The sequence below is a fragment of the Emydura macquarii genome, unplaced genomic scaffold, assembly GCF_026122565.2.
Source record: "Emydura macquarii macquarii isolate MOO-44397 ecotype Brisbane River unplaced genomic scaffold, CSIRO-AGI_Emac_v2 contig_2924, whole genome shotgun sequence".
Classification (NCBI taxonomy): Eukaryota; Metazoa; Chordata; order Testudines; family Chelidae; genus Emydura; species Emydura macquarii.
This window is the reverse complement of record NW_027133061.1, coordinates 5,511,149-5,522,566: the sequence shown is the minus strand read 5'-3', so window position 1 is coordinate 5,522,566 and position 11,418 is coordinate 5,511,149. Positions and strand designations below refer to the sequence as shown.

Sequence of the window (11,418 nt, the reverse complement as noted above, 5' to 3'; positions counted from 1 at the left end):
GGAAGCTGGCCCTCGCCCTGGCAGATCCCTGCCCCATGGCTCCCGCCTTCTGGTATCTCCTCCCCCCCCCCCGCCGTTTCCAAAGCGGAAGGAACTTTGGCTGAACATTCCAGAACCCTCAGGCTGCAAATGTTCCATCCAGTCCAGCAAAGGGGAGCAGGGGAGGGGCAGGATCACCCCCCTCTCCCCAGGCAGGGGGGGTGAGGAAAAGGAGCCGCTGGGCTGGAGAGGCAGGCCTGGGGGAGTGAGAGGGGAGACGAGGGCGCGTTGCCACCCATGATGTGGAGGAAAGGCACCGCGCGTCGCCAGTGGCTAAACAGGGTCACGGCAAAGGACACCCCCCCACCTGACACCCCCCCACACACACACCTTCCCCCCCGGCCCTTGTAGCTGCTGTGAACCAAACGATACCAGCATTGGTGCAGGGCGACCGTGAGCAGACAGAGCCGGGGCGGGGGGGGCGGCGGCGACTGGCACATCTGTCTCCAAGCGCCCACGTGCTCCGCTCCCACTGCCTTTCCCTGCCGCCCAGAAACCAGCTGAACTGGTGCCTAGCGCCAGCTGTGCTGAGACACTCCCTGCCCTCACCCCCTTCCCAACTCCTGGGGGGGCCCCCTCCTCTCTCCACCCAGGACCCTGATTATACAGCCGGGCGTGGGACTGGCCAGCGCTGTCCCTGGGAACCGCAGCCTGATCCACAGGGCCTGCCTCTCAGCCCCTCACCAGCCCGTGCTGAGAAGTGGGGAGAAATAACGGGGGAGGAGCGCGGCTGGGTTTGCAAATGCCCGCGCACGTGTGGACTGTGTGCGCAACGGCGCGAGGGCCTGTGCTGGGGTGTGCAAACACAGGCGTGAGTGTGCCTGCGCCGGTGTGCAAATGCCTGTGTGCACGAGGGGGCTTTTGTGCAAGCGTGTGGGCCCCGGTTCCCGGGCGTTGTGCTGCATGAGTGGTGTGCTCCGGAGAAGAGGGGGGACTGACTGGAGAGAGGATGGGGAGCAGCCCCCGCCAACCCCACCATTCCTGACACGGACAGGGGCGGGGGCTGGTATCTCCCCGCTACTCCTGCCCCAACCGAGTCCCTGGGCTTTACCCAGGTCTGGGTTCCCCACCCTGACCCCAGGCCCCTCCCTCACCCACAGTGGGGACCTGCTGTGGCTGGGACAGGCCTGGGCAGCTCCTTCTCCTGGCTGCTGGGGGTTCCTGCGCCTTGGTGCAGGGAGCAGGACGGGTGCTCACCCACTGGGCCGAGACCCCTGCTCCAGTCCCTCTCTCTTCCCCCCCCCCCCCCCCCAGCTCCGACACAGCCTCCCTGGCTGGAACAGCAGGCGGACCTGATCCTGAGAGGAACTGGCACTGCAGGGGGGGTGTGGGGCAGGAGAGGTTGGGCGGGGGCTCAGTGAGCCAGCTGCCCCATGTCGCACCAACTGGGGTGGGGGGAAGGTCTGCTCGCCCCAACACTGCCTCCACAGCTCCCATCACACCAGAGCCCTTTAAACGTGTTGGCCCCACCCTTTGGGGGCAGCCTCCAATTGCTTCACAGTGAGTTCCCTGCTTGGGGACCCCCACCCTGCTTTAACCCGCTCAGCTCCTCTCCCCTCCCTTCCTACTTCCCCCTCCCCAGCTCCAGGCTCTCCCCTGGGGGATGTTCAGTTCGGACCCAGCCCCATCTCCAGGGAACAAGGGGGCGCGCGTGAGTCGGGCAGAGACTCGGGCTGGGGGGGGGGTGGGCGGCCTGGATCTCCGCTTGCATAGGAATGTCTTCCCCCATCCCACCCCCATCCAAGCAGCCCAGCCCCTCCTGCCCCGCCCCCGGGGCTCATCAGCGTCAGCTCTCCCATCCCGGGGGGCCGGGGCATTAAGACTGTGTTAGTGACCAAGGCTCTCCCCCCCACTCCTCCTTCCATCGGGGAGCAGGAGGTGAAGAGTGGCAGAGGAGGGGGGGACAGCAGGGCTGGCGGGGGTAGGGGAGGGAATGACAGCGGGGGTTGGGGGGTAAAGTAGTGGGCCTGGCAGCCGACCCTTTCTTCCTCCTCCTCCCCACCCCCCACTCAGGCTTTCTTGGGCGGGGGGGCCAGTTTGATGATCTCTTCTTCCGAGGGCTGCCGGATGATGTCTGCAGAGAGATGGGGAGGAGAGTGAATGGGGAGCGGTGGGGGGAGGGGGAGCATTTCCTCCCTGCCCCCCGCATCATTTAACCCGTGGGCTGTGTCTCTGGCCTGCCATGGGCTCTGCAGGACTGCGAGGGCTGGCGCCCCCTGCTGGCGCCCCACACTGCGGCTAAGGGCCTACTGCTGCTGCCGGCTAAGGGAGGCAGTGGCGCGTGCCGGCTGGGTGGCAGTCCCAGGCCCGGGGGCCCAGCTGTGAGGCCTGCTCAGTCCTGGACCTGTCTTGGGGTGGAGCGCTGGCAGGGGGGCTCTGCGTCCCTGAATCCAGGGGGGGAGGCTCAGAGTGGGGGAACCCCAGGAACGGCTCCCCTTCCTCTGCCGCCTGGGGACCCATCCGGGGCTCCCTGCTGAGAGGGTACCGCCAGCTGAATTCACCCACGGAGGAAAGGTGCGTCCTTGAGACCACACCGGCCGAGGGGCTGGTGCCAGGCGGGTCCCTCCCTCCCCCATGGGACCGACGGGCACTTGAAGCCCCTGAGAAGCAGGAGGGGTTGGGATCCACTTCCCAGCTCCCCACAGAACTGTGTTCACGTCCCGCCCTCCCTGGTGGGGTCGCCCAGACCCAGCGCTGCCTGCCGGGTTTGGGCTCCCAGGATGGCAGGGGCAAAGTTAAATCTGGGCAGCGGAGGGGGCCCATCCCCTGCCCCAGGACTTGGGCCCACCCAGCCCTTCGTCTCTCTGCCACAGGGGCCGGTTGGGTGACGAGGAGCCGGCCGAGTGGTCCTGGGAGAAGGGGCGGCCTGGCCAGCTGGATCCACACTGGGTCGTCTGGTCCCTCACTCAGCCTCCCCCGCACCCCCCAAGCCCAGAGAGACCCTGCTGCTACTTGAATCCCAAGGAGCCGGCACCAGGCAGTGCTGCCCCCCCCCGCCCCCTGTCCCTGTCCCTCAGTGGCAGGTGCCTGGGGGGGGAAGATGAGGTGCTGGCCCCTCCCTGAGCTACCATGGCAGCCATCCCGCTGGGGCCAGAGAGAAAGCTGGGGGGGGGGGGGGGGGGGAGACTGTGGCAAAGAACAGCCCAGCACCCCGCACAAACGGCCCCCCCGCCCGACTCTCTCACCCTGCACCCCCACGCCCTGGCTGCTGGCAAATGCCCATCTCCCCAGCGTCTGAGCCTTTCCCAGTGACCCCCAGGCAGGCGCCAGCGCCCCCCTTCTCCTGCCGCAGCCCCCAGGCGGGGACGTTGGGGGCGCCTCACGCCCCAGCCAAGCCCTGAGGGGAGGGGGCCCGGCGTCTCCCCGTCCCGTGGCTGGAGGATGGGGAACGGTCCTGCCCCAGCATTTGTGGCGGGGCGAGGGAGGGGCTCTGACCTTTGTACTTCTTGGCACTGGGGATGCGCGTCAGCTTGGTGTCCACCTCGTCCTCCTCGGAGATCTTCAGCACCTGGGTGCGGTACTCCACCACCGCGGTCAGCAGGTCCGGGCGGCGCGAGATCTCAAAGATGTGCTCGATGTACGAGAGGTTGTCTGTGCGGGCACAGGGTGAGGTGAGAGCCTGGCAGGGATGGTGGGGGAGCGGAAGGAGAGCCGGGCAGGGATGGAGGGGGAGCCCTCCCCATGGAGAAGCGGGTGCAGCTGGCTCCCCCCAAACACAGAACCGGGGTCCGAGACCCAGAGAGCAACTGCAGCAAATGCTCTCCACCCAAACACAGGGAGGGTGAGGATCGCTGCTCGCCTACGCAGGGACCAGAACAGACGCTACCTCCAACAGCCCTGAGGAGAACCGGAGCCAGATCCTGCGGCCCGAGAGCGAGCGCGACGGGCCGGCCCTGGGCCAGGGGGGTCAGACCCTAAATAGCACGTGAGCCGGGCCGGGGTCATCGCAACCCCACCACACCCGGCACCTCGCTCTGCTTTACAGCAGTTCCGCTCGGCTCACTGGATTGACCAGAACCTAGCGTACCGTTGTGCGTGGGGGCGCAGGATGGTGGCATAGGCTGCCAGGCTGGGGGAAGCAGCCTCTCTCCTCCCGCTCGAGAGACAGGTTGCGCTGACCTGAATTTCCTTTAACAAAGGGACCGGAGATGCTGTGGTTTCCCCGGCGAGTGGGAGAGAAAAGCCACAAGCGCTCAGTATGTGCCCCTGTCTGCCAGGGACCCGTCGGCCTCTCCAATCAATGGGGATCTCTGCTTAGGACAAAGAAAGACTGACAAAGCTGGGGGCTGCGGGTCGGGATTGAGGGACATTGGCAGAGCTGTGCGAGGGGGGCGGGAGCCCAAGGCCGTTATAGCAGGGCGTTGTCGGTCAGGGTGGGGGGAGCCGGGGGCTGCAGGTCAGGACTGAAGCGCATTGGCAAATCCCATCTCTGCCTGGGACTGCCTGGAGGTGGAAAGGACCCGACCCAGCTGGAATTAGCAGGGACTCATATTCTGAGCCCTGCTGGGAGGGCTTTGGCATCTTTCACTGGGTAGCCCTCCGGGCAGCCCCTCTCGCTCTCAGCTGAAAGACGGCAGCGCCTCCTGCAGCACAGCACCCACCAAGCTGCCTCATCTCAGTTTCCCCAGCTGTATAATGGGAACAGCAGCACCCCTCGCCTGGGAGGCTGAAATCACTCAGGTCTGGCCCCACTGCAAACAATCCCCGCCCTGCCTAGCGCCTCACATCTCTTTCTGTGCCCAGCTCCCTTGGAACTCCACGGCTGCCTGGTGGACAGAACCCAGCTCCTCCAGCCCAGGCGCCTCTCAGCCGAGCCACAGGAGAATCCCCACTAACTCCTTATAGTACAGAGGCTATGATACATGGATGCTCAGTTCCAATTCCAGGCAGCAGTGGCACACTGCACTAGCCAGCTCCTTCCAGTGCAAAGCCTGCATCCAGGGGACTGACCCCCATAAGACAGACAGGGGAGGGGCTCAGTGATGGAGGGTGTGTGAAGGCTCTCCTCCGCTCCCTTGCGGCCCCCGCCTGGCACACGCCCTCTAGCCCCCCTTGGATGCACACACACGGTACACACCATGTACACATTCACCTCCCAATAGCACATCTCATTTCTCCTGGCTGGGCCTGTGGAGTCACCGCCGCTCCTGAGAACTGGGACAGGCTGTTCCCAGGGCCACTAGGTTGACTCACAGGGCTGGGCTGCTTTCGCCTTCAGGTCTCCCCGGGCGGGGAAGGAGGAGGGGTAGAGATCTTCAAGGGGGGGCTGGCAATCTGTGTCTGGGGGTGGCTCCTCCTGGGTTCTCCCTGTGGCTCTGCAAAGTGCCATGTGGCTGCAGGGCTCAGGTCCCTGATACGGAGTGCTCCTGAGATCAGCCCGGGGCTGGTGCAAATCGGCGCCGGGCCATTGGCTACAGCAGAGCTCTGGCCGTTTCCACCAGGATCGGAGGTGCCGGCCCACACAAAGGGCTGTCCCAGCATGCACTGGGCTCAGCCTGGATTCTCAGGGTGTGGGGCGGGTCATGTCACAGCTCCAGTCAGGAACTGGGAGGGATACCCCCTCACACATGCATGGGAGCCCTCCTTGGTCTGTGAGCGCGGTGTTGGCCGTCCAGCTTCCTTAGGCAGGTGGGTGCTGTCCCATAAAAGATGTCACTAAAGGTCCCACGGCAGTGGGAGGGATGAACCCCGGTGTCCTGGCCATGCTCTAGCGGGGAGAATCAGATGGTGGTTTCCGTTGTACAGGAGACTATTTTTCACTCTCCGACCTGAACTCTTGGGCACTGTTAGTGACACTTGTGAAACAGCTGCCAGGTCCCACCCCAGAAGTGGCTGCATTTCAGTGCTGGGCCAGGGGATCCCTGCACGTGAGCTGCAGCCCTTGTCCAAAGAATAAGCTATGGAAATATCCATCCTCAACATCCATTTGCTGAGGGCTGGCTCCAACCCCAGGGCATAAAATACGTCTGAGCCATCCCTCAGAGAGAGACAGATGTAGGGGAAGGGAGCATAGATGGCGAGGGACAGATCACTGATCTATCTATCTATCTATCTATCTACCCACTGTATCTCACTACTCACATACCCATCCCAATACTCTCTAGGGACCCAAGCCATTGGGACAAAGCCCTAGAGAGGAGTGGACAGACCAACATCTGTTCTGGGCAGCACGGACACTGGCCCTGGTCACGGAGTCGAAGGCAGCTTGCTGGCAGCCAGTGGTTCAGGAACAGGGGTCAGGCCTGGGGGGCAGCAGCAGGTCTCTGTGAGGGGGCAGCGCAGGGCTGGGCTAGCCGGCAGCTGGAGGCCGGGACCGAGGGGCGCCAGCCGTGCACACGCTCACCTTTGTCCAGCTTGTTGTGCTTCTCCAGGAAGCTGAACCAGTCCTTGCTCGTGGTGATCTCCTCGTGCTTCTCGCTAGGGATGTCCTCCTTGCAGGCTGACTTCAGCTGGTCCAGGTCCTCATTGGTGATGTTCTTCGCCAGCTCCTCCAGCAGGCTGCAGTACTCGGCCATCTCTGCAGGGGGAGCACACGGACAGTGGCTGGGGTTAGCCCCAGCTCCAGCAGGCCACTTACTGACCGGAGCGGGAAGCCGTCTCCCCTTGACACCGGCACCTGGATGCAATCAGCTGGGAGTCTGGTACCGCCGATGCAATGACTTTGTGGGGGGGTCTAGGCCCAAGCCCCACGTGTCCACGTCAGAAACACCACTAGGCCAGCCAGCCTCAGATACATTAACACTGTCATTGGGATGTTCCTCCCACTGTGCCAGGCGCTGCACAGACACACTGCGGGAAGCAGTGCCAGCCCCAGATAATCTGAACTGAGAAGATAGGCAAAAGCCTTCCCAAGGTCACCCCGGCATGCCCAGCTCAGTGCCTCCTACCAGCTCCGGACACCACCGCACCAAACGGACCAAGGACCCACTGGGCCAAAGAGACTGAGTCCCCCTAGACCGGATCCTGCCCTGCTCAAGTCACCGGGCGCTCGGCGCAGGATTGGGCCTGCAGACCGTAAGGCTCCTGCCCTCCCACCCCCAGTGTCCCTTCACTGGTGCTCAGAGGCTGCTAAGGTGCACGGCTGCCTTTAAAAATTAAACTCTTGGTGGAAATATTCAGCCGCTAAAAGTTCCCTGCACTCCATGCAACAGGCGGCAGCGCCAGCGCAGGGAGCGTCCCGGCAGCGACGACGGGGGAGGGCAGGGATTCAAGCCCAGGCTGCAACCCCCATTACCACGAGGAAAAAACGTTTCACGGCTCATGAGGCTGTATGGATGGGCCGAGGGATTGTGGTATGTGTGTGGGAGGGGGCCCGTGTTACAAGTCTGTACTGGGCCCGAAAAAATCATGCTTGGGGCCCTGCAGCTGGAAGAACAAACTCCCTTATCTACGGTGGCGGAGGCCTGTGCTTTGGGGTGGAGGGGTTCAGGTCCCACTTGGGACCATGGGGGCCTGGCGTCGCAGTCTGTGCCTCAAAGGGGCCCACTCGCCAGCAAGGGAACAGGCTGGAGACAGTTGTGGTGCAGGCCCCAAGTGGCTGCAGAAAACGTCTGATGGTTTGAAGCCCCTGGATTGTGTCTTTGTGTCCAACACCAGCCGGGGGATGCTAGGAGCCTGGGGACGTTCCGATGAGGACAGACTGAAGAGATCAGGACCGTTCCCCTTAGAGCCGGGACGTGATAAAATACTGAACGGGACCGAGAAGGGTGATCCAGGGCATTTGTTTTCCCGGTTTCAAAACAGAGAACAAGAGACAGTCATTGACGTCGGAAAGGGGGGAATTCAAAAGTGATCAAAGGAAATACTTCTCCACAGAACGTGTGGTTAGCCTTTTCCTTCTTCTGAGCAATGGGATGTGCTGAAAGGTAAATGATCAGACTGGAGGGAGGTTACCAATGGAGTTCCTCAAGGATCCATCTTGGGACCAATCATATTCCATATTTTTATTAATGGCCTTGCAGGATTGTGCTAATTAAATGTGTTGATGGTACAAAGTTGGGAGGCATCATCAATACAGAGGAGGGCCGGAATATGATACAAGGATTGCTGGATGACCTTAAAGACAGTGGTGAGAGAAATGGGATGAAATTCAATTGTACGAAGAACAAAGTCATGCACTTAGAGTCTAATGATAATTTCTCCTACAAGCTGGGATTTATCAGTTGGAAGTGACAGACGAGGAGCGAGACCTTTCGAGAATTAAAGGAGGGTAATATAATTAATGCCAATCAACATGGGTTTATGGAAAATAGATCCTGTCAGACTAACTTGAGATCTCTTTTTGATGAGATTACATGTTTTGTTGATAGAGGTAAGAGTGTTGTTTTAATATACTTAGACGTTTGTAAGGCATTTCACTTGGTACCTCGTGGCATTTTGATTACAAAACTAGAAAGATATAAAATTAACATGGCACAAATGAAATGGATTAAAAGATGGCGAAGGGATTAATCTCAAAATGTAATTGTAAATGGGGAATCATCGTTGAGTTGGTGTGTTTTCAGGGGTGTCCGGAAGGGATCAGTTCTTGGCCCTACATTTTTATCTATGACCTGAAAGAAAAAATAAAATCATGCTGGATAAAGTTTGCAGATGACACAAAAATTGAGGGAGGGGGAAATAATGAAGAAGACAGATCCCTTTTACAGATGGGCTTTTCAGTTTGGCAGAGAAAGGTCTAACACACTCCAATGGCTGGAAGTGGATGCGAGACAAATTCAAGCTGGAAATCAGATGTACCTTTTTAACAGTGGGGATAATGGAAACAACGTGGCAAGAGGGATGGGTTTTCAGCAGAGAGAGAAGTATTCAAGCCAGCATACAAGGCATTGGTGACACCTCGTTTGGAATCCGGTGTCCAATGCTGGCCACCCGTATTCAGGAAAGATGGATTTGAATTGGAACAGGTGCAGAGAAGAGCTATCAGGATAGATGGGAATGGAGGCTCTGTCTGACAAGAGGAGCCTGGAAGAGGTGGGCTAGTTTAGTCTAGCAGAAGGAAAGCTGAGAAGGGCTATGATGGCTTTCCCCAAAGACATCGGGGGCTAATGCCAGGACGGGGGAAGAGCTATTTAGACTAAAGGACAATGTTGGCATAAGAACAAATGAATATAAACTGGCCAGGAACAAATTCAGGCTGGAAGTGAGAAGGCAGCTAACCACCAGAGGAGTGAGGGTCTGGAAAAGCCTCCCCAGAAGACTTGCGGGTGGGGTGCAAAGAATTAATTTTTAAGAGAGAGCTAGACAAATGTCTGAGTGTGATTGTGTGACGGGCTGCCTGTGATGGTGGGGGGCAGGGCTCAGCAGCCCTGGGGCTCATTTCTGGTTTGTCTTATGTCCCTAAAAGCTCATGCTTCAGGGTTTCAGCTGGTTGCCTGCCGAGGTCAGGAAGGGATTCTCCTGTCCCCGCTACCTCTGCAATGTATTCTCTGTTTGTTTTTTATATCTCCTGCCTCTGAAACATCAGGGACGTTCACAGCTGGGGACGGGACACTGGACAGGGTGGCCCAGGGCTCAGAGGTGGCACTGGGCATTCCCACTCTCAGGTGCTTGGCTGGCTGGTTCTCACTCACCTGCTCAGGTCTCACTGATCGCCATAGGTGGGATCAGGAAGGCATTTCCCCTCAACTCAGATTGGCAGTGACCTTGGGCAGTTTTCACCTTCCACTGCAGCGTGTGAATCACTCTACAGGCAAGGGACGGTCTCTTGGGGGCGGGGGATGAGATGTCCCCCTTGGGCACAGGGTGTTGGTGGGCAGCCACTGGGCTGTATTTTCCAGATATGGCCCTTGGTAGCGGGCATGATTCTGGGCAGAGACGCTCGGTGTGTAATGAAAAAGAAAAACAAGAGCCCCCGAGATTCCCGAGCCAGCAGCTGGACCCTCTTCAGCACCGTCCCCTTCAGCCATTCCAGCAGACACCTGTTTTTCTTTGGCACATGATTAAAGAGCAGGTTTGACAGGTCTGCCACCCACCCGCCCGCCCACGCGGCTAACTCTGAGCGCCACGCCCCTTTCGGTGCAGACTCCGGAAAAGCTTCTAGCAGCCGGCTGTCAGGCAGCAGCACGTAAGCGCTGTATGGCAGACATATGTGATAAAATGTCTCGGGCCGTGGGTGTGTCTCGAGAGGTGTTTGCCCATGGATACAAGCCTGTGCACCCGGGGAAGCTCAGTTTGCTCCAAACCTGATAACAGAATGAAAGACACAGAGCCAAGCTGGGAGCTTGTTTCTATCCTAAAGCAGGAAGTTTGGGGTTGCTGGATTCCCCATGGTCCCCCTGAGCCTATTCCCTTGATCTTCCCTTGACTCCAAAGAACTCAACCCCCCCTGAGCTCTGCATTGCTTCCAGGTCGGCACAGACCCCTGAGGGGGTCTGTATCCGGGCGCAGGCTACAGAGCAGGGGCTTTCTCTGGGATCCACACAGAGCTGTGGGGCCCGGAGCCCCAACGACCCATGCACACACAAAGGCTCTTTATGCACAATTTTCACTAGAGGGCGTGGGGGTTTCCACCAGTGGCTCTGGCCAGTCTGGCTTTCCTGGCAAACACGGCCAGAACCCAGGGTTTTTCTGCTGCTGAGTTTTGTCCCAGGAGGCAAAAATCTGCCAAGTTCCTGGGGAAAGGTCACTGGTTTTGTCATCCAGAGGAGGAGCTGGGGGGGGGGGGGGGGCGTGTGTGCGTGTTCACGCATGTACATACACACACTGAGGAGGAGTTTGGTCATTCTCAAGAGCTGAGGGAAGGGCTGGAATGAACTGCCTTCCCCCCGCCCCCACCAATTCTTCCTCTCTCATTATACTGCCACCCCATTACTTCTGCTCCAAGCCAGCCATTAATTACCCAGAGATCTGGGGGAATGGCAGGATTTTCAGACTGTCTGTAGTAGATTAAAGGCAAGGCACCGAACCAATGACCTGAATGGGAAAGAACCTCCCCGATAAACACGGCATTTGGTGACACTTGTTTCTGGCTCAGGGGCTGCTCAGTTTGGAGGAGACGCCAGGGCTAGTGACCAGATGCAGGTATTCACGTTCCCAGGTGGCAATCCACAGAGCCTATGGCAGACACCGGAGCTCTCCCAGCCCTCCTGGCTCGCTCGCACACCCCACCACACCACACACACCTAGCCTGCTGCTCTGATGGAGACTCCGAGCCATGCACGCTCACTAACTCCCCCACACAATCACACAGCCCTGTAAAATCACACTCACTCCCCCCCACGGCACAATCACACCCAGACCCCTGCTCACTTACGCTCAGACCCACATCGGTACATGACACACATTCCTACACCGTTCTTCTCGTGCACAGCGCCACACACTCACACCCCCCCCCCAGACACCGTCACTCCACTGCACGCCTCCTCTTCCGAGCTCACA

At 59.5% G+C, this 11,418-nt stretch overlaps 1 protein-coding gene across 1 annotated transcript in view; it reads right to left on the bottom strand.

The window, feature by feature from the left end:
• Positions 1-1,818: 1,818 nt before the first annotated feature.
• The window catches only part of PEA15 (proliferation and apoptosis adaptor protein 15), a 35,879-nt gene continuing 26,279 nt past the window's right edge, over positions 1,819-11,418 (bottom strand). The window contains exons 2-4 of the mRNA XM_067569674.1: positions 6,383-6,556; positions 3,475-3,630; positions 1,819-2,113 (exon numbers count right to left, since the gene is read on the bottom strand). Of these exons, the coding sequence (XP_067425775.1) occupies positions 2,049-2,113; positions 3,475-3,630; positions 6,383-6,554 (393 nt within the window). The 5' untranslated portion in view covers positions 6,555-6,556 and the 3' untranslated portion in view covers positions 1,819-2,048. The remainder of the gene's footprint in view (positions 2,114-3,474; positions 3,631-6,382; positions 6,557-11,418) is intronic.